The 23,803-nt window shown below is 49.4% G+C and overlaps 1 protein-coding gene across 50 annotated transcripts in view; it reads right to left on the minus strand.

Annotated features, from left to right (window-relative positions):
- Positions 1 to 17,316, minus strand: part of LOC125738029 (semaphorin-3A-like) — a 31,495-nt gene extending 14,179 nt beyond the window's left edge. For all 50 annotated transcript variants that reach the window (XR_007396659.1, XR_007396658.1, XR_007396654.1 and 47 more), the window contains exons 1-4: positions 16,839 to 17,316; positions 4,300 to 4,460; positions 2,660 to 2,722; positions 958 to 1,077 (exon numbers count right to left, since the gene is read on the minus strand). Coding sequence is in view for 1 of the 50 variants with exons in the window: in XM_049006506.1 (XP_048862463.1) it covers positions 958 to 1,077; positions 2,660 to 2,722; positions 4,300 to 4,460; positions 16,839 to 16,950 (456 nt within the window). In the remaining 49 variants the exon portion in view is untranslated. The remainder of the gene's footprint in view (positions 1 to 957; positions 1,078 to 2,659; positions 2,723 to 4,299; positions 4,461 to 16,838) is intronic.
- Positions 17,317 to 23,803: the final 6,487 nt, after the last annotated feature.

Raw genomic sequence — 23,803 nt, forward strand, 5'->3', positions numbered from 1 at the left:
AGATGATATTCTTTCAAACTTTCTATAATTAGCATGCAGTGCGGATGTTAGGTCCTGATTCTGCTTCAGTGTACTGTAACTATACAGGCTGTTGTAGTGATGAGACACAGACAGGAAATGTAACCTAGGCTACTGACCCCCCCTGACTGGTTAGAAAACACTGGAAAAAATCAAAGGAGTAACTGAAATATGGGACAAGTGTTTGTCTACCCTTAAGTCAAAATGGCAGGCAGAGCACGACTGGATCTCAATCAGCTATCATCAGACCCCATCCAAGCTTCAAATCGCTGTAACAGATACACGGACATAGACACAGACATACACACACACACACACACACATCCACACACACAGACATAGACACACAGACATAGACACAGACATAGACACAGACATAGACACAGACATAGACACAGACAGACACACACACACCCACACACACAGACAGACATAGACACAGACATAGACACAGACAGACACACACACGCCCACACACACACACACAGACATAGACACAGACATAGACCCACAGACATAGACACAGACAGACATACACACACACACCCACACACACAGACAGACATAGACACAGACAGACACACACACACACAGAGATAGACACACAGACATAGACACAGACAGACAGACACACACACCCACACACACAGACAGACATAGACACAGACATAGACACACACACACAGATAGACATAGACACAGACATAGACACAGACACACACACGCCCACACACACACACAGACATAGACACAGACAGACACACACACACACCCACACACACAGATAGACATAGACACAGACATAGACACAGACATAGACACAGACATAGACACACACACACACCCACACACACAGACAGACATAGACACACAGACATAGATACAGACAGAGACAGACACACACACACAATGTTATTGTCCCTTAAAGGAGGGGCTTACCTCGGGCCGTTTGCCCACCTCCAGGTATGCGCAGATGGGGTGAAAGGCGCCTGTCCCACACGCGTACAGGTGAGTCTGGTTAAACGCCTGGAGCACTTTGATAAAGTTGGCACACTCTTTCTGCACAAAAACAGGAAGGATTCAGACATTACCATGGCCACTCACTTGCTCCAATGAATATGAGTGAATAATCGCTCAAAAATCAAAGAAAAATTCACACTGCAAATAAAACACTTTCAGATGTCTTAAACTTAATCACCTTCAGCGCAATCGTGTGCCATATTCTGTGATTTTTTTAAAGATATATGATTGTTATGTTTAAAAGAATTTGATTGTTTTTGTTTTGTTGTGCACATATTTCCAAAGCTGTGGATTGCTGATAGCCAGTAGGTTATTGGCTCTCACCCACCTCACGGTCATATTAATGTTCTCCGGGTCAAACAGAGCGGTTGATAACTGCCCTTCATCACATGGGCTTTTCCTGGCAGGTCAGGGAGATAAACAGGCCCCATCTGTGTAAACATGGGTTCGAGGCCCTGCCTGGCCTCTGCGATGTACTGACCCACTCAGTGATATAGAGACACTGCAAAAGCAGCAGCACCATGACTGTCCTGACCAGGGAATCACAGCGGCGACGGACAGACAAGCTCTGTGCATCACACCATGACAGAAGACATGCAGCCAATTGGGTGAAACGTTCCCATCGTTCCAGGGATCAGCTGACATTTACCACACTGGCAGCAACGCAGACGCCTCAGCAGCACTCCAGACAAGCCCCTTTGAAAGCTAACAAACCTTGACATTTCACGAACTCTGTCGCTATGATGTGGGGCTCTGTGCCGCTACGGGCGATTTTGGGAGTTGGGCATATAAGGCGTGGTATTCCTGTTTGATTATACCTTAATCCCCCGTCCCTAAGGAGAGACATACAGCCAGTAGGAAAGGGTGCTTTTTGGCAGGTAGACAGTGAATCTCGCTACAACGAATGACAGCATTGAGCTGAACCCAACATGCACAGGTTAGGCTTAAATCTCAGCTGGGTAACTTAGTCTTGAAGTTGTCCTCTAAACGCACCACGTGTTGTTCAAAGTTATTTAACTGAAAACGACATATTAATCGCAACAAAAGTCCTCATTTGACTCTGGGGTGTTACACTTCATTGCTTTCAGGTAAAGAAGGACTCAGCTCTGTACCAAAGACTGGAAAAACTTTCTTAAGACATAAAATAAGAGGTGAATGAATTGGCAGCCTGTACGCTGTAGCGCGAGCTGTGAGCAGCCTTTGTCAGCCTGACATGAACGTCTGCCCCCAGTGGAACGAGAGCCCGGCGTGTCTGAATGGAGCCTGTCCTCTTGGCTGCTGTGAGCTCTGCTGTCTTTGGGACTCTTGTTTAAGGCGCACCGAACACGGTGGACCTTTCACACATAAATAAACGTGGCAGATGTTTCAAAAACCACCAGGGCCACTGAAAGTGATTGTCCTTGAAGGAGACATTTGGAAAGTTACAGCTCGTTTACAATCCTGAGCCAAATCGAGTTATGTTTTCTGTGCATCTGTCCGAATGAATGATGCTGCTGGATAATGTATCACGGCCGCGGCATCAAGTGCAGGTCGTCCGCTGGAGTACGATGGAGGCTCTGATAGCCCTTAGCACCCAGAGCCAGCCTGCCCCCTGGGAAATGTGACCCCACACCCCACATACCGTGAAATCTTTTCCCGCCCACTTGCACTCATCTCGCCTGGATGGAGTTGCGGGCCACGATATCTGTGGAAGGAGAGAAAGACACAGTCACACATAAAATAACGCAATAATGTGGGAGGGGGGTTGGCCTGGGGGTGCGAATGGGGCCGGCCAAACGCGCCGGAGAGCCATTCAGAACCCGGCACAGTGCTCTGAGGTGGCTGAAACCTTCTGGAAGCTTCTACAGTCTGCCTTTCACCCATTGTACGGCCATAGTTCGACCACAGATATTTAATACCCCTCAAACCACTTCATGTGGGCCCCATGAGGTTTGGAGACCACTGTTGGCCACAAACAGTCAAAGCACTAAATATTAAATAAATAGGTTCTTATTCAGGAGATGCAGAAGCAACATAAGCAGTCTCTACCCAGTGGTCTGTACTGATAAATCTGCACCAAGCAGTCTGTACTAAGCAGTTTGTACTAAGGGGTGTCCCAGTTAGTCTCCCCTGCTTTCATCAGCACCTTTTACAGCCCGGGATGGGAACCTGAGAGCTCTGAGCTCAGTCAAGCCAGTCCTCACATCATGCAACCAAATGTGAGAATCTATGTGAGGTCAATTGGGTGAAAAAACCCAAAGCTTGAGGTTATGAGATGAGAAGGGGGGGGTGTCTGAAGGGGTCAGAAATGAGCCAAATGCGTATACCTTTAAAATGGAGGGGTCCATTAACTCACAATAAAACATTAACCCAGCAGCGATACCAGCATGGCCCATAGTTAGACATGACATGTGTGGTCCGAAAGGAAAGCATGTATCTGAGACACGAGGAAGAGCCTGCGTACTGTACTCTGCTTATTTAGCAGGCCCTTCATCCACAGACATGTACACTTTGGAGAAAGCCGGGTCAGACGGTCCCTGGGCCTTGCTAAGAAGCCCAAGGGTGACGTCATTCTCCCGACCCTGGGATTTAACCCGGCAGCCTTCTGGTGAGAGGCTCCCCTGCACTGTCCAGTGTCGACCTGTAGCCTAACAGCCTGCATGAGTTCTGAACCTGAAATCACTCCTCAGGCATCTCACTCTACTTGAGTTTGACGTTCAGTCTCCATCGCGGAGCGCAGTGCCGTTGTCGTACATCTGCTTTGACATTTCTGCAATGCAGTGACCGATCGGGGCAGGAAGAAGGGCAAATCGTTGCAGAAATATACAGAGATTATACTGCTTACGTGTTTCCTCCAAATTCAGAGGCTCATGTAGCCCCCAACAGGCACCTCCCTGATACCTTAATGCAGGCAGTGCCTCGTGATTTTATAGAGTTTGGGAACATAATGGAAACATAATTGAACTGTAATATATGCCAAGAATTTACCTGACATTTTCCTCATACTGCCTCAGTACCATCAAAAGGACAGGTGACATGAACACCTCCACAGAGTTTACAGTGTGTCACCTATCTGAGAGCATCCAGAGGCTGTCAAAGCAGCAGGCTGCTCCAAGCTGAGCCCCCAATCAGGAATCTGACTCACATCAGGAACAATCACCAAAAACTGGGCTGCTGACATCTGACTCCATACATCAGCACGCCACAGGTGAGTCTCACTGCTCTGCAAGCGCTTTATTCCCCTACCTTCTCTCGGCTCCCTCATGCCACACCCAGATTTACCGTCAGCAAATCCTTATTGATGTTAACGAGGCTGAAGGAGAAGATGTGGTCCTTGGCCCCCACCAGCAGGCGGCCGCGCTCTTCATCCAGCAGGAAGGTGTGGTAGCTCGAGCTGTTCGGAAGCCCAGTGAAGGTGATGACGTTGTCGGAGTCCATCATCTCTGTGCAAGGAGGTGGAACAGAGAACTCGGGGTAAGTATGGGGGGGGAGAGAGAGAGAGAAAGAGAGAGAGGGAGGGAGGAAATGGCCATAGGGCATCACCGAGAAGCGAAGGCCAGGACACAGGTACGATACCAAAATGGGGGCTGTTCTGTCTCACGCGGGGAAGCCAGGAAGCCTGAATGTGAGCAAGAGCAGCGATTGGTGCCTCATAGGCAGGAAGCCACCTGCCAGCCTGAAGAACAACTAAGCAACAGGAAGGTGGAGAAGCACTTTTCAGGGTCATATTCCAGTGTTCAAGTATTTAAACAGCAACATCTGTAAGCATTTAAGAAATATGAGCAGAATCCATCAGCTATCCTCTTGTTTGACTTTAAAGTTGACAGAAACGTGTATGTGTTTTTTTCCACCGTTCCTGGAAAATGAAAGTACCATAAATGATCTTGCTTGTAATTTATTCGTCATGCTGGTGTGATGTGAGCTAAGCAGACATTTCGCTCGAGCGATTGTGTGAGGCGCCCTTGAGGACTGCAATAATGTGAGATATCTGTTTTTGTCATTTTATGTATAGTCACGGTGTGAAGAGACACACACGCCTTGTCAGCAGGATTGTGAAGAGCTGAAACAGGACAAGCAGGAGCGTGAGAGAGCAGTGTGACAGGCAGACACAGACAGACAGATGCACAGAGAGACAGATAAAGGCACTCAGAGAGACAGATTTGGCACAGCAGGTACCCCTCGCTCAGTGTCCCCTCCCCCCCCCCCCCCGTCTGATGTCCTGCTCCGCCAATAGCCCCGAGAAAAGCCGCATGTTGGATAGAGCCCTCCTTAACCGCCCTGCTCAGCTTCTCGTGGGGGCATCAGGGAATGAGCAGATCATATCTGCTTCAGCTTCAGAGAGCCTGGACACCTGGACCAACTCTTCTTTTAGGACACAGGGGAACAAAAACACTGCATGCTACCGGAACATTTGGTGCATGTGAGACAAACCCCCGCGACCATTTGCACAAGCACTTTGGCTTGTTGTTGCTCCTCTGCCTCCCACAGAGACAGACAGAGGTTGCATCCTCGAGCCACATGCTGCCTTGTTTACTCTCTGGCTGGATCAGCCACACTCCGAGCCACAAAGAAGCTTCGTTATAGACCTTAGGGTGAAATGCTAATTCTCTCTGCGAGCCGCCAAAACCAAACAACTAATTGCTGCAAGTCAGAATCCAAGTACTTCTGTTGACTTATACTTTGTTAACTTTTTGTCTTTATGCATGCGAGTTAAATTCCCCAAAAGGGAACACCCCACCCCCACCCCCCACAAAAATGGAAACAGTCATGACAAAAACACGATTATTGCAGCTTACTGAAGAATTTTTAATAAGCTTCAGTAATGAACCAGCTGACGCTTGTTCCAGCAAGTGGGCGGACGTATGTGTGCACAATGAAGGGTGACAGATGGCAGAAAAATCCATCATCCAGATGTATGTGTCAAAAATGCTGTCCCTCATATTTATGGAGAAACTTCCAGAAAGCAAGTTTCCTCATCAGCTTCAGCCGCCATCCCAAGACCACCATGTTCAAGCTGGTATAATCTCCTCTGTCACTGAGCACTTATCAGTTCAAAAGGTTCACCGGAATCCTGTCAAGAGGGCTGCTTTACGAAGCCAAACTTCAGTTGAAATTTGCCCTGTTTTATAAGGTCATTCTGAACTGGCTAACATCACATGATGCGGTCACATGATGAGGTAAATCACGGCCCACGGGATCAAATTGTCCCGCATGCCTGCAAAATGAAGTCATCCTCACCACTTGATGAAGTTCGTACTGAAATTCATTGTTAAACATAGATCTCTCCCCTTATGCCCCGCACAATAGGGAGTAATAATTTCAAACACATAAGTTGCTCATTTAAGTTCCAGCACCTGCGACGTGACATATTGTCTGGTTATGCTTAGAAAGCATCTCCTCGAGTTCGCAGGTCTTCCTGCTGCATACTGACGCTGCTGAGAGAACAAGAGGCTCCTTCACTAATCAATGGCAATCATGGTCGAAATGCCCACCTGCCCCGGTGACCTCGGAGGATCCCGACACAAAGAGAAAAAGGCCTCTCTCTCCCAAATCTTCCCCACTACCTGCTGGGGAATCTCCCTCTCACCACGACTGTGACCGCCTCAGCGCCCCCTACTGTACAGTGATTAATGCACAGTCGGTGAGGTGTATCACTTACTGGGGGGGGGGTGTTCTCGCTGGAATGTAACAGGAGGCTGGCGGCACCGTGAGCCTTTCCGTCAGCGACATCCGAACAGCCGGGGGCTTCTCAGCTTCACGCCCCCAGCCCCCGCCACTGCCCTGCTCATGCGTTATTCCACACCAGGGTGACGTTCCGGGAAATCAAATCCCTTCGATACAAGACTCACTCAGGCCCGGACATGATGCGCTCGGGGGTGCAGATTTAATGCACCCGTCAGCACAGGTGATTTTCCAGCACACAGCACGACAAAGTAAAGGGGGGAGACAAGAAGAAGGGCATAAGCCATCGGATGTCTGGTCCTTGGGGTTCGAGGGTGGGCAGGACATCCTGCTTTTGGGGTTTCACCGAGTCAGAGATGGAGCACTAATTGGCTGTGGATATCCAGAGCTCATTCTTTATCCTGTGGCTGAATGTCTGCCTTGTGAACAAAGGCGAGACGATATTGATTTCCGCTGCCTCATTGGGACTATTCATGGGACGGTGCGGCTTTCGCGATGTGTCGCTAGGGGGCAGAGAGGAGCTGCCCTCAAAGCTTCATCCCTGAGCTGCAGTGATGGAGTAGAGAAACCAGAGACAGCATGTGGAGGGATGGAAGATGGTGGTGCAGGAGCTAGTGCTATCGTTCGGCAACTGGAGTGTTGCAGGTTCGAGCCCTGGTTCCTCCTGACCCCATCAAAGTCTCCTTGAGCAAGATACTGAACCCCAAATTGCTCCCGGTGAGCAGGTTGGCACCTTGCATGGCAGCCTCCGCCACCGGTGTGTGAATGAGTGTGTGGATGGGTGAATGTGAGGCATAAAATGTAAAGCGCTTTGAGTACTCTTAGGAGTAGAAAAACGCTATATAAATGCAGTCCATTTACCATTTATGGACAGATATGAAACCCTTGCGCTCATGCATTGCTGGGTTTTCCTGCAATGGCTGGGGACTATAGTGCTTAGTGAAATCAACACCCCTGACATGCTTCGTCCTCCTCAGACTATGTTGTCTTGGAACGCAAAGCCTGCCTCTCCTTCCCAAGAGGGAATGGGCTTCATGGAAACTTTATCAGCCTGACCCAATTTCTCCAGTTTCAAGGTGAAACCCACATTTCACAGATTTACCTGATTTCCCTGTGACCACCCTGCATGAGAATAACCACTGTATTATCCTATAACACTGCATCACCCTATAACACTGCATTGTCCTATAACACTGCATTATCCTATAACACTGCATTACCCTATAACACTGCATTATCCTATAACACTGCATTACCCTATAACACTGCATTACCCTATAACACTGCATTGATTTGATTGATTGATGAAACCCTTTATTGCTGTTGCAATATACCATGTCACTAGTCACGAGTACCAGCGAAGAGTGTCCTATAACACTGGATTATCCTATAACACTGCATTACCCTATAACACTGGAGTATCCTATAACTCTGCATTATCCTATAACACTACATTACCCTATAACCAGGGACAGATTACGGACCGGGCCAGCGGGGCCGCTGCCCAGGGGCCCTTGGGGTGTAGGGGGCCCATGGGGTCCCTAGCCCAAAACAATTTGCAACGCTTATCAACAATGTATTTTCATTTGTCTATTTTAGAGGGCCTACATTCTTTGATCCTCTGCCTACAAGGGCCCCTGACCCTATAGGGAGGGCGTTTGGCTGCCAAGGGCCCTTGAATTGTGGTGGTTGTGGTGGTGGTGCTGGTGGTGGTGGGGGCCCTCACGAACGTTTTGCCCAGGGGCCCACACAACCCATAATCCGTCCCTGCCTATAACACTGGATTATCCATCTCTATTCCTGTGTTCAGTGGGTTAGGCTGCCCTATTCCTGTGTTCAGGAGGTCTGACCAGTCTATTCCTGTGTTCAGGGGGTTTGGCAACTCTATTCCCATCTTCACTGAGTTTGCCTGCTGGCCACTCTGTCCCCTAGTACATTTCTATGACTCATTCGATACTCTTCCCACAGCTCTGATGCAAGACGTATAAGGAGCTTCCGAAGGAACCATGAATCTGACCTCTACCTTCCACGATCCTTTCTCCCTCGTTACCCCCCTCCCCCACGTGCTCACCATGGATGAGGGAGAACTTCAGGTGACCCAACAATACCCCCTGTTCTTCTCTGGAGATGGCCATGAGAATTTCCCATTGAAAGAGGAAACTGCACAAACTGGAAAAGCTGGATCTGCTAGCAGACGAGCCTGACTAATGGCTGGGTCCCCTCTGTCTAATCCGACGAAACGCAACGCCCGTAAAGAATCACAGGTGAGCTCCTTCATCCCGAAGCTTCCAACTGCTGAGCCGACCACTGTACAGTTTATCTGATAGACAGCTTTCCTCAGGAAAAGCGTCTGGTTTCCAGCAAGAGCACCAAGGTCTTCACCAACTTTTACTGCTGTTACAGGAGGGTCCCGGGGCTGGTCTGCACCTCCCTCACCACGCCACGTCACATCACCAATGTCCCAGAACAGCTCCGAGTTCCACTATGGGAGAGTCCGGTAACTGGCCTGGCCTGCACCTCCCTCACCACGCCACGTCACATCACTAATGTACCAGAACACCTCCGAGTTCCACTATGGGAGAGTCCGGTAACTGGCCTGGCCTGCACCTCCTTCACCACGCCACATCACATCACTAATGTACCAGAACACCTCCGAGTTCCACTATGGGAGAGTCCGGTAACTGGTCAGACCTGCACCTCCCTCACCACGCCACGTCACATCACCAATGTACCAGAACACCTCCGAGTTCCACTATGGGAGAGTCCGGTAACTGGCCTGGCCTGCACCTCCCTCACCACGCCACGTCACATCACTAATGTACCATAACACCTCCGAGTTCCACTATGGGAGAGTCCGGTAACTGGTCAGACCTGCACCTCCCTCACCACGCCACGTCACATCACTAATGTACCAGAACACCTCCGAGTTCCACTATGGGAGAGTCCGGTAACTGGCCTGGCCTGCACCTCCCTCACCACGCCACGTCACATCACTAATGTACCAGAACACCTCCGAGTTCCACTATGGGAAAGTCCGGTAACTGGCCTGGCCTGCACCTCCCTCACCACGCCACGTCATATCACTAATGTACCAGAACACCTCCGAGTTCCACTATGGGAGAGTCCGGTAACTGGTCAGACCTGCACCTCCCTCACCACGCCACGTCACATCACTAATGTACCAGAATACCTCCGAGTTCCACTATGGGAGAGTCCGGTAACTGGCCTGGCCTGCACCTCCCTCACCACGCCATGTCACATCACTAATGTACCAGAACACCTCCGAGTTCCACTATGGGAGAGTCCGGTAACTGGCCTGGCCTGCACCTCCCTCACCACACCACGTCACATCACCAATGTACCAGAACAGCTCCGAGTTCCATTATGGGAGAGTCCGGTAACTGGCCTGACCTGCACCTCCCTCACCACGCCACGTCACATCACTAATGTACCAGAACAGCTCCGAGTTCCACTATGGGAGAGTCCGGTAACTGGCCTGACCTGCACCTCCCTCACCACGCCACGTCACATCACCAATGTACCAGAACAGCTCCGAGTTCCACTATGGGAGAGTCCGGTAACTGGCCTGACCTGCACCTCCCTCACCACGCCACGTCACATCACCAATGTACCAGAACAGCTCCGAGTTCCACTATGGGAGAGTCCGGTAACTGGTCAGACCTGCACCTCCCTCACCACGCCACGTCACATCACCAATGTCCCAGAACAGCTCCGAGTTCCACTATGGGAGAGTCCGGTAACTGGCCTGACCTGCACCTCCTTCACTACGCCACGTCACATCACCAATGTACCAGAACAGCTCCGAGTTCCACTATGGGAGAGTCCGGTAACTGGCCTGGCCTGTACCTCCCTCACCACGCCACGTCACATCACCAATGTACCAGAACAGCTCCGAGTTCCACTATGGGAGAGTCTGGTAACTGGTCAGACCTGCACCTCCCTCACCATGCCACGTCACATCACTAATGTACCAGAACAGCTCCGAGTTCCACTATGGGAGAGTCCGGTAACTGGTCTGACCTGCACCTCCCTCACATGCCAAATAAACCTCAGTCCCAGTTTTCATAAACCAAATGTGACAACCTTGCACTTAACACCCAGCTCCATGAACTGACTGATCCAGCTTTGTTACCACTTTTTACTGGGTAAAAGCATCGACTATGTAAGTTTAAATAAACAAACTAATTAATAAATAAATCAATGTGCCATCGCTAACAAGAAACACACTGGAAGCAGCTTTCTTACGAAAACAAGCCCCAGGAGGGGATAAGGACACCCCCCACCCTCCCACCTCCACGCTCAGCCTCAGACAATTCCAGGTGCTGTCTGTTTGTTTAGCAAATAGAGGAGGTAAAACCTGGAGATTTGCCGGGGGTGGAGGCCCCATTCATAGCTTAATGTGTGATCAGTTTCGTCGCCACACTGCTGCATCCTCACCGTGGACGATTTGCCTTCCCCACCACCAAAGACCGCCATATGTTTTCTGAGGTGCAAGGAGCCCCAGTGGCCAGAACGTTCCACCCCTCTGCCCCAGCCCCCACCACTAAACCTGAAGAGGAAGGGCATGTTTGCACCAGTGTCTCCCAGCGAGCCCCCCTGCCACCCCCTTGTCTGGAATGCAGCCCTCCATCATGACGTCTCAGCACTGCTTTGAGCTGGGATCACTGACAGGCAGCTTTACAGAGGAGGTCACAGGCATTCATGGCTTTGCTCGGTCTGCATGGGTGTGGCGGTCTAACCTGACCGTCACAGCGGTACCTGCATTCATGACCTCCCCTAAAAAAACTATCTGCGTTTTGGCATTGAGCCCTACCTCGCTCAGTCTGAACACAAGGATTATTCCAGAAAGCTCTTGCCTCTCAGCTGCCTGTATGAATCAGTGTTCGTTTTGTGTTTGGAGTGATCAGGCCCTGGTATTTACCTAGTTTCACTGGTATGGACTGGTGGAGTGATCAGGCCCTGAAATCTGAATCGTTTCACCGGGGTAGACTGGCAGAGTGATCAGGTCCTGGTATCTGAATCGTTTCTCTTATCTAGACTGACAGAGTGTTTAGGCCCTAGTATCTAGATCATTTCGCCGGTGTAGACTTGTGGAGTGAACATGCCTTGGAATCTGAATTGTTTCTGTTATATAGACTGGCGGAGTGATCAGGCACTGGAATCTGAATTGTTTCGCCAGTGTAGACCTGTGGAGTGATTAGCCCCCTGCCTGCTTCCTGTGCTTTCCCCACCATGATGAATGGCCTTCCAGATTCTGGGCTTTGTTGCCATAACCTCAGAGCTGCAGGAGGTGTGGAAAGAGCCCAGTGGGGCCGTGACATATCCCCGTCCCACTGATGGACAGAAGCGTCTGCTGACAGTCGCAGAGACCTGCCCCACCTGAGGAGGGTGCTGCTCCTCCGGCTCGGCTTCCCATCATACTCATTGGTTGCTTTCTGTGTAACGGACCTCATCAGACCTCCATCTTCCATCTCTCCCTCCTTCTCACTGTCCCCAACTGGCAGCCCACTCCCCAGTATCACTCTCTCATTCTCTCTACATTCACCCTCTCCATCTTACCCCTCAGTATCACTGTCTCACTCTCTCTGTCCTTGTTTACCCAGTCCCTCTCTCTCCTCAGTATCACTCTCTCACTCTCTGCATGTTCACACACTCCATCCTTCTCCTCAGTGTCACTCTCTCACTCTCTCTTTCCATGTTCACTTCATTCCTCTCTCTCCTTAGTGTCATGTTCTCTATCTCTCTGTTCCTCTGGTCTCTCTCCCCTCCTCAGTATCACTGTCTCACTCTCTGCATGTTCACACACTCCATCCTTCTCCTCAGTATCACTCTCTCACTCTCTGACCCCCGCGTTAGCTTGTCCACACGCTGCTTCTGTTGCGATTGACGTGGGACACAGAGGGCAGATGGACGCCCTGGAACAGGCCAGTTGGAGCCGGACAAAAATAAACTGCCAGGCTGCATCCCGAGGACTCCCTGCCGGAGGAGGGGGGGCCCAGTGCAGCTCGCAAATGCAGACACACTCCCGTTAGCACTCTTCGTTAGTCTTTGCAGGTCAGCTCCAGTTAACCTATTACCATTTTATTTACATGTATGTGTATGTATTTACCACATTATTCGTCATATAGCTTCATACAAACAGGTGCCCTTAAAAGGAAAACATTGTTAAATGCCGCTGACTTTCCGGTGGGTTTGGTGAACGCAGAGACCATAATATGCCGCTTCAGAATCCATGAGCCAATCCTCCCCACACCCCTGGCCTCACCCAACTCCCAGACCAGGTGTGTCCAGCACTTTGAAATCTGCCAGAGTCACTGAAAGTGTCTGCTGTCGACATGTGTCTTGGTGTCACGGCGTGTAAATAGGAGAAGATGCACTCTTTGAGGAAACAGTGAGGGCAGCGCTCTAAACGGGGGGGTCACCACTGTAGGGAAGGAGCGTGTCTCAGTGTTCAAGTGAACTATGCTTAAATTAAAATACAAGGAGATTTATTCTGAAACACCAGCGTGGCTTTGTAAATAAAAGTATAAAGACTTTTAAGAACAACATTGTAAGTTTTGAAATAAAAGGATGAGGACTTTGATTTTGAAACCTCTAGTTTAAAGCAGGAGTTAGACTAGCAATGCTGTCAGAGAAGACACATACAGACTGTGGTGGGTCTAATCAGTAGAGATGACGATTCAGCATGCAGAGAGGACTATCTCAGTGGTGCAGAGCTAACAACCTGCCTCTGATTGGCGCAGAGCTAACAACCTGCCTCTGATTGTAGACAAAAGAAAAAGAGATTATTGTGAACTTCAGAAGAACATGGAGTGACCACTCTCCTCGGCACATCCGTGGAGATTGTCAAGACAATCAAATTCCTTGGTGTCCATCAGGTGGAGAACCTCACCTGATCCCTCAACATTGACTCCATAGTCAAGAAAGGAAAGCAGTGCCTCTACTGTCTTCGGAAGCTGAGAAAAGTCCACCTTCCATCACCAACACCCACGACATTCTACAGGGCAACCACTGAGAGCATCCTGAGCAGCTGCATCATGGTCTGCTTTGGGAACTGCGTCGCCTCAGATCGCAAGACCCGACAGCGGATAGCGAGGACAGGTGAGAAGATCATTGGAGTCTCTCTCCCCTCTAACAAGGACATTCACACCCCACACTGCATCCACAAAGCCACCAACATTGTGGATGACCCCACCCATCCCTCATATTATCGTTTCACCCTACTACCGTCCGGAAAAAGGTACCGGAGGATTCAGGCCTTCACAACCAGACTCAGAAAGAATTTCTGCCTTCATGCTATCAAACTACTGAACTCTTAGGGATTGATCTGATACCACACACACACACACACACACACACACACACACACACAGACACAAGCACACTCATTAACACTATTATTTAACTACTATTTACTACCTTATTATAACCATGTTTACAATCACTTTCATTGCAGAACCAAACTGCACCTTATCAGTACTGGGTTTACTGTGCTGTTTGTATTTGTCGCTGTCAGTCAACCTGTCCTTTTGCACGATCCTGCAATATCTGCACAGTTTCTGCACAGCATACATGCCACATTGCTAGGCTAATATGTGTTATTCTTGTGTTAATTTATGTAGCACATTGGTCCATGAGGAATGCTGTTTCATTTTTAACTGTGTACTGTACTCAAATGTATATGCATGTAATGTTCACCTGATAGAGAGCAGGGACAGATGGATGGATAGATGGATGGATGGATGGATGGGTGGATGGATGGATGGACAGGTGTCTGTTTGAAGAGCAGCACTGACTGAAGACCTTGGCTTGGGTGTGACTGACAACACCTTGTAATGACACACGTCTGTCCCCTCACTGCCCCCCCCCCCCCCCCCCCAGAACCCCTGATTCGATGCATGTTTAGTGTATTTTTTTTAACCTGCAGGGGTCAGCATTTTATATACTAAAAGACCTCTAAAAGCACATCAGAGCAGGCGGCTGCGAGACGTACAGCAGTATAAAGGACAGTAATGAATAATGTAGCCCCTCCTTCCTTCCTTTCCCAGAGCAGAATTCCTCAGGCTGCTTCACACTCTCGCTTTCTGAAAAATCTAACATTTTATTTTCACCAGATGACCAAAGGGAGCAGGGGCCCGATCCCAATAAGACCCTGCCGCTCCCAGTATGCGGCTGCCACTCCCAGTAAGACCCTGCTCTCCCAGTCAGATGGGGCCACTGCTGCGCGCCGCGTGGCCTCACAGGCGTCCAAAATGACAGCCGTCGCATTCAGCTGCTCTGGCATTTTCTGGACGCAGACGCTCACATCAGAGAGGGCCGGCGCTTAACGATGCTCTTGGAAATAACGAGAAGTGTAATTACACTGTTGGACTGTCAGAAAAAGGCTGAATTTACGCTCAGCCCAGACGGCCCCCCTCACAAAGTACTCACAGCATCTCATTTTGCGTAATTAGAAAGCTGGGGACACAGCAGTGCCGAGCTGCGCTTTAGCCGGCGAGTCGGCTTATATGAGCCCTGCTCCCGAAGAGCGTTTTACAAGGGACCATGCGGTCGCCTCCACAGACCCCAAAAAGAGGCCTGCTCTTACGCGACCACCCGCTCCTATGTAAAGGACGCCCTTATGCCCTGTGAGCACCGCAACAGGAAGACTTTTCACCCATAATGTGCACCAACCCTCCCTGTGTGCAGCGTTAAACTTCACCCAATGAAATTCCAAAGTGCATCGTCTTCATTATGAAGCGTGAGCCGGCAGACTGTCTGCATTTTGCCTCATGCCTGGTGTCAGTCACTGTGCTATGCATTTATTTCAGGTGTTTGTTAATTTTGAAGGATGCTAAATGCTAATGGTGCAGCATCCAGTGCATTATGTATATATATATATATATATATATATACAAGGGTATATATGAGGATGTATCCAGGGACATATAATGTTGACATATATGGTGATATATGCAGGGATATATACAGGGATATATGCAGGGATATATGCAGGCTGCCTCCATTTGCTTAGATGATACAGGATACACACTAGCATTTATAATTGCAGATGGCTGTGAATATGATCTTATAGCAAATGAAAGATGTGTATGCATAATGAAAATGTCATCATTTATATGCAGTGTGACTTTTGGAAACCTGGAATGACACAAGCAAGAGGCAAAAACATAGGTATACATATATAGGTCCTGCTTAGAGATACGGAAGGTCATTCAGTATGGAGAATATACTGTATATATCCAGAGGTAATGATCAGAATCATACAGGAATTCAGACTGAGGACATACAGCAGCAAACCCCTTTACATTTACCCTATAGATAGGATACCTGCGAGGATCCCTGACTGAAATGTCCCTCTTTGTAAATCCGTTTATCAGTGTAAGCTGCACATCTAGCCTGCGATTCCACTTTTAATATGCAACGTTTAAAGTAGAATGGAGGCTTTAATTCTTAAGTGACAGGTAAGGCCGCACGCCTCGTTAGTGTGCTGGAAAGGGTCCTCGTTAATCGCTCATTAGCGTGGTGAGTAACCCCCACTCTGTGCAGCCGTCCAGCACATCAGCTTCAATTCCAGGAGCTTTAAACTAGCACTGGTCATGTCTGCATCTCTGCATCTCAGGTTAATTATAAAGCGCCCCCCCTCAGACCCAAAAAGGGAACATTTTACACTGAGGAACTAAAGCGGGTTTTTGTCTTATACTAACATGGACCATATTATAAAAGCCACTGGATATTCTGGCTACTAGTGATATGGTTACTTTTTTTGCAGAGCCGTATTTAAACCTGAAAACTCAGAGGGGGGGGCAGAGATACCGTCAAGTTTAAGAAACTAAACACACATTTATTCTGGCTGCCTCAGCCCACTGTGTCTGGAAATGCAAGCGTGCTAGATTACAGGTATCTCATATGACTCCTGCTTATTAATGTCCTCATATTCCAACACTCATGAAGCTCTCGCAGAGACAGCAGGCAGCGTGCAGGCAGAGACACGACAGTGGTCACCGGAGCACCCTCCTCAGACGAGATCCTGCCAGCGAGAGGCACTTGGAGACACAGGCAGAGCCACTCTGCACGTGGAGAACATCTCAGCACCTTCTGAGGAGCCAGGTGGCCCTTACCTTTGTAGGAGAGCTTCAGCCGGGGAACGTTGCTCTTGTCCTGCTGCGGTGCCGTGCTGCTGGATGGGGACACCCCCCAGAGGAGCAGTCCAAACCCCAGGAGGTAATCCATGCTGGTGGCCCTAGGGCTTCACGGCGCGCCTTCCGACCCAAACGGGTCCCAGAACCTGGGGGCTGACAGGTGACTTGGCTCAGTTTCTCGGCAAGGGGGACGAGGAGGTCACATCACTCTCGGCGCGGGCAGGAACGGGGGATGCGGTGGGGGGTGACCAAAGAGACGGGGGAGCAGCGGGATCCGCGGGGGGGGGTCTGACCGGGCTGCCACAGAACGCCGTATCTGACTGTACCCAGCGAAGCTGCCAGCACCAGCGTGCACTTTAGTTAAACTGTCCCTCGCAGCGACTAATCCTGTGCAGAGCCAGAGCAGAGTGAGAGAGCACTGCTCACCGTCCAGGGAAGGGAGGGAGCGAGAGAGAGAGAGAGAGCGAGAGAGAGACGCTGAGCCAGTAAAAGAGGGAGGGAGGGAGAGAGCGAGGGAGAGAGCGACAGGGAGAGAGAGAGAGAGAGAGACTGGGCGAATAGAAAGGTAGAAGGCAGAGGTCCTGTGCCCAGGTTCTTTTATGGATTTTCTTTCCTCTCAAGTGTGTGTCTGTGTGTGTGTGCGTGTGTCCGTATGACTATGTGTGTGTGTCATGTGTCTATGTGTGTGTGCGTGTGTCTGTATGACTGTGTGTGTGTGCCATGTGTCTATGTGTGCCTGTGTGTCTTTGTGTGCCTGTGTATGTCTGCTTGTGTGTGTGTCTGTTTGTGTGTGTTTATAGTGTGTGTGTGTCCACAAAAGCTCTTCTTTTTCATTCTTTTCCTCTTTAATATAACACCTTTTCTGTAAGGCTGAACCCCTGTAATCTCCCCAGGTCAACCCCGTCTCACACAAGAGGTCCCTGGCAGGGGTGTTCCCGGCATCCCCATGTTAAATGCTTTGATAAACACTGCCCCCGTTTTACATAAACAGCCCCCTGCCCTGCCATCCCACCCGCATGGAGAAGCTCCTAAAAGTGGTCAGACAGATAAAAGTTTCCCCTTGGACCCCCAGCTTTACGGCGGACGGGAAATTTCTGGAAAACATTGGCAGAAATGACGGCTGCTGGGACATGTCGCACTTGCCCTGATATCAGGTGCTGAAAGATGCAGAGATACAATCTAAGGCAACCTTTTGGCCACTCAGGGTTCCACTTCCTGACAGACAGGGGGCGGGATATATCAGGGACGTTGTTTTAGCTGTCCGTCACAAGCTTATGAGCGACCTTTCATGGGACTGAGTGCAACAGGAAGTGCAGGATACTTCCTGCATGACGTCAATCAGTCGCCGGCAGTGTGCTGGATCTCGTCTGCACAGTCGCACGTATTCAGATTTTGGGCTTTTCATCACTAAGTTCCCTGCTTTGTTATTTTTGGGGTCCTACTCAAAAAGTCATAGTGTAGTGATACTTTGCGGCCAACAGGGGGCCCCAAACCTTGAGACCCCACACAAATGAATGGTTTGAGTGGTGATTAACACCATCAGTGTTCCTGTCCACATAGGACTGCAGTAAAGGGCATGGATAATTCCAGCTGAATTCACAAATCATAGATATTTAAAAGGACTTGTGTTGCTAACGATGACCTACAGCGCAGGGACAGTTTCTGCACAGCAGATAAAAACACGTCAGCTTCCTGAGGGAGGTTCGTTTCCTGCCCCTGTCGGGGTGTGGCTTTGATAACAAAGGCAGCTCTGCCATGTCCAGAGGTCTGTGTCCACCTCGTTTCGCTCGCTGCCCCCAGGAGCTGGTGGCGGCACCCACCGGTCAGAAACTCTGTATTTCTTACTTCCAGCATATGGGCCTTTGCACATCAGATATCATATCATACCAGCGTGGCGGGATTGCACGGGCATCGTGAAGTGCTCAAACTCCGCCCACATCAGCTATAATAACTTTAGCAGGTTTCCCAGCTGGGGCCAGAGGGAAGTTAATTAGGATAAAGGGAATGGAGGGGGGCTGGTAAGCAGGTATCATGTGTCAATCCAGTACGTCCTGCGTCTGGATGGGGACCAGGAGGGTAAATCAGGAGTGAAACCTGATTGCACAGTTAAAGCCCAAAGCAGCGTGATGTTTTCTTCCTGTTCTTTTAATTAAAAATAGAGCTGGACAGGTAATTTTGGAAAAGCGGCGAGGGGGTGATACACTGTAAGGGGAGCAGCAAGTCCCTCCTGTCTAGAGCCCGAGGGGCGTGACTTCAGCTCCTGGACCCCAAGTGGCCTCGGCAGCCATGTTTTTGATTTTCCACGCTGACCCAACCTGCTGCATTGATTCCTGTTCACTTGAGCCCTCGGTGCCCCACCTACCCATTCTATGGGAGACACTTTCTCAGCGGTGACCCTCACACACCCATTTATCTACTTAGCCTCTAGCGGGAAGATGTTTGGCTGAGCAGCACATGACTAACTCTGTAACGTGCTGCCATTTCAGATCAATGAGTTCAGGACGACATGCGTCACTGTGCAGCAGCCCATCTAGGAGGCATGTTGGCTGCATGTGAGCCTGTCCTGCCCTGTGGTCTGAAATTACAAGCTGAGCACCACCATCACATCTGCAGCACCAACATGCCTACAGGCAGCCAAGGGACAGCCCAACACAGGTGTGCCCCCCCCCCCCACAAAACACACCACAAAACTGCCCAGTGAATCTCTATGTCAAACACAGATAGGTAACTTAGCATTTGGGCCAAACAAAAAGCACAGAATTCTTTGGGGTCCATCTGCAGTTGGCTAGACTTACTTCCCTCCTGCTCCAGACATGAGACCCTAAAACGAGGCACCTTAATGACACCATGTGCCTTTTTGTACGTCACCTAACGGAAGAAGAAACAGTTTCATTGAAAGCATATTCTGAGGAGATGTTGATTCTATTTTACCCTTAAATTGATATAAACAAGCGTATGGCATGGAGAATGGAATCATGTCTTGATGTTCGTCAGAAAAGAAGAATTAATTCCAGACACAAAAACCATCTCATCCCAGCTCCCACAAAGCAGCTTCATGGTAAACGGGGCAGAGATAAAGAGAACGGCACAGCACAGCACAGCACAGCACAGCATAGCACAGCACGGCACAGCACAGCATAGCTGCGGCTATATCCCTGCATATATCAACATATATCTCTCTGTGTGCGTATCTCTGTATGTGTTTCCCTGTGTCTCTCTGTGTGTCTGTGTGTGTGTCTCTGTGTGTATCCTTGTGTCTCTGTGTGTGTCTTCGTGTGTCTCTGTGTGTCTCTCTATGTGTCTCTCTGTGTGTCTCTCTGTGTGTCTCTCTGTGTGTCTGTGTGTGTGTCTCTCTGTGTGTGTCTCTCTGTGTGTCTGTGTGTGTCTCTGTGTGTCTCTCTGTGTGTCTGTGTGTGTCTCTGTGTGTCTCCCTGTGTGTCTGTGTGTGTCTCTGTATGTCTCTCTGTGTGTCTCTCTGTGTGTCTGTGTGTGTCTCTGTGTGTCTCCCTGTGTGTCTGTGTGTGTCTCTGTATGTCTCCCTGTGTGTCTCTGTATGTCTCCCTGTGTGTCTGTGTGTGTCTCTGTGTGTCTCTCTGTGTGTCTCTCTGTGTGTCTCTGTGTGTCTCTGTGTGTCTCCCTGTGTGTCTGTGTGTGTCTCTGTATGTCTCCCTGTGTGTCTGTGTGTGTCTGTGTGTGTCTCCCTGTGTGTCTGTGTGTGTCTCTGTGTGTCTCTCTGTGTGTCTCTCTGTGTGTCTGTGTGTGTCTCTGTGTGTCTGTGTGTCTCTGTGTTTATATATACACACATATATGTGTGGTGGGGAACTTCAGCCACAATTATTTTTTACAGACGATACACTACACAGCATTCCTGGTTTGGTGACGCAGAAATGAAGTGGTTAAAGATGCAGACGGTTAACAGACGGTGATGAATGTGGCTTTAAGAGCTGCTCCTCCTGGCCGTAACTCGATCCACCTGAGGCTGGCCGGCCGGCACCTATGACGCCCCCCCCACAACACATCTGGCTATCCTGCTTCACGCCTCTTCCCCGGCATCTGGTTACCCGTTTCCAGGGATACAGGATACACCTCCGGCGGACCTGTGGCTGTAATCTGGCCCAAAAACTAGAGAGAGGTGCCTTCGATGGCCCCCTCCAGCACAGGGCAGGAAGCCCCTCTCCTTCTCCACAGCCACAGGATTCAGCTGCTCCCGGCTGCCACCCCCAGCGCTCTCTCTGATAGGGTGAGGCAGTGGTCCATCTCCTGAGAATGTCCCCCCAGCATGACCCCAGAGGATATTGCACCCAATTCAACAAACCTCAAAAAGGCAGGATTACTGCAGTTACTCTGTGGGGTATGCTGCATGCTGCACGGGCCTGTTTGTGTGTGTGTGTGTGTGTGTGTGTGTGTATGTGTGTGTTTTTGTAATTATTACATTCTGGGGACCAGATTTCCCACAATGTGATAAATACATGCTACTTTGACATTGTGGGGACTATTTTTTCAGTTCCCACAAGGGGAAACACAATTTTATAAGATATGTAAAAGAATCAACAAAATGTCTTTAAACAGAACATGATGATGAGTTACCATGTCCACAGGCCCCCAGCATAGCAGTCAGCAGCAGGTTTAAATAATGGTTTATCTGTGTGCTTCCATAGTGTGAAACCCAGGGTTTGGTCATCAACATCCCAACCCAGAGTGCAGGGCTGAACAGACAACAAGAATCTGGACACGTCAAACAGCAGAACAGAGCTCAGAACAGAGCAGATCTTTATTACTGGATTGTTTTTTCAAGAGCACATGTGAAAGAAAAGAAACAAATGAATTCTCCACCTGTACTTCTCTTTAATACAGATCTCTGCTTCCCAAATGGTGACAAATCGAATTTTACACATCTGTAAAAGACACCTTTGATGCTTTTGAAGTTTTCATCCGGGGGAAGATTTCCACGGTGAAATTCAATGGGAAATACTTCAGAAAAAAGCACATTTTGGACAGGTTACGTTGGTATCACTAAAAAGAGCAGGCAGAATGGAGGTTGCATGGGCTTCACGCGGGACAGCAAAGTGACAGATTACCTTCCTCAAGAGTGCTTTTACCGCAATTATCAGAGTTTACACCCCGGCACATTCCGTGACACTGAGAGTGATGTTCTCCTGAGGCCGGCCTCATCGCCGCGGCAAATCAGGATGTCGGACGCGTAAGTGAGATGAACGAGCTTCTGCTGATGACAAGACAAGCAACTCCTGCCAAGGGCCGTGGGGAGGGGGGGGGCAGCGTTAAGCAGCTCTTGATTCACATTCCTAGGTGACATCTTCTGGGCGTGGCATTTTAAGACAAGACAACGTCTGTATACTGTCGGTTTATCTCAGGCCTTAAACAAAGACAGTCCATTCTCCGAAGTGAGGACAGTGGACATTGCGGTGAAACATGGTGGTGTCTTAAGTTGATGTGCAGCAGAGGTAGCCCTCCACAGATGCATTCTTCATGTTTTATCCAAATATTTCAGTAATCCTACAGAATGGAGATGGAGGAAATGACCATACTTGCATTTCTACACCGACTCCCACTGAGAGCCTCATCTGTTCATAGTGACACTTTTCATTTTGTTCTGTTCATAAACCAAGCGAGTCCCTTCGGTTAAACCACACACCATCTTCGAACTGCTTTCTGAAACGTTCAAAATGTGAGATTAACTTAAATTGAATTAAAAGCACTAATGGGAAATCAAACAGTTTGTTGGAATCCTTTTTGTTGTGATCCATTCCTCATGAGCCAATGAAGATCAGAGCATGTCTGTACTTTTGGCATTAATTAACAATGTTTTCATCATTCTCTGTGGCATTTTGGTCTTCTGTAGTTCAAACCTCTCGATTGATCATCAAAAATCAGTGCACAGATTCCTCTAAAACATCTAAATGTTCACAATTGTCCCTATTTTAATACACATCATATTGTAAATTGAAAAATTTGATCATATGGACAGCACAAGGCTTGCTTAGACACTGCACACATGTGACTGTTTATGAAAGCCGCAGTGATCATAGGAAAGCTTAGCAGTTCATGCTGGTTTTGGAGGGTGTGGCACAATACAGGGGTTAGGCTTAGGCTTAGGATAAGGCTTAGGGTTAGGTTTAGGATAAGGCTTAGGATAAGGCTTAGGGTTAGGTTTAGGATAAGACTTAGGCAGGGACGCCCCATGCCCTACACTTATACTGTGTGTATGTGTACAGCTCTACCTGCAGTGACACCGCATCCCTCTTTGGACCCACCTAGAGTGAGACACCCTTTCTCCCGTTGGCCCCACCTGCAGTGAGAACCTTTCTCCCATTGGCCCCACCTGCAGTGAGAGCTTTTCCCCCTTTGGCCCCACCTAGAGTGAGACACCCTTTCTCCCATTGGCCCCACCTGCAGGGAGAGCCTTTCTCCCATTGGCCCCACCTGCAGTGAGAGCCTTTCCACCTTTGGCCCCACCTAGAGTGAGACACCCTTTCCCCCGTTGGCCCCACCTGCAGTGAGAGCCTTTCCCCCGTTGGCCCCACCTGCAGTGAGAGCCTTTCCCCCGTTGGCCCCACCTGCAATTAGAGCCTTTCCCCCGTTGGCCCCACCTGCAGTGAGAGCCTTTCCCCCGTTGGCCCCACCTGCACTTAGAGCCTTTCCCCCATTGGCCCCACCTGCAGTGAGAGCCTTTTCCCCATTGGCCCCACCTGCAATTAGAGCCTTTCCCCCGTTGGCCCCACCTGCAGTGAGACCTCTTTCCCCTGGTAGTCACCATTCCATTGTATGAGTTTTAGCTTATCTTTCCAGTTTCTCTGTAGATACATAGCTTTCGCACACAGTCCCAGAGCACAATAATTAGTCTCCGTGTTGAAACAGCCTCTGATCCTTATCAGAAGACGAGCACTTATCTTTGCTGGAGGGAATACGGCCAGGATCCACCCAGC

This window comes from Brienomyrus brachyistius, chromosome 3 (genome assembly GCF_023856365.1).
Source record: "Brienomyrus brachyistius isolate T26 chromosome 3, BBRACH_0.4, whole genome shotgun sequence".
Taxonomy (NCBI): Eukaryota; Metazoa; Chordata; class Actinopteri; order Osteoglossiformes; family Mormyridae; genus Brienomyrus; species Brienomyrus brachyistius.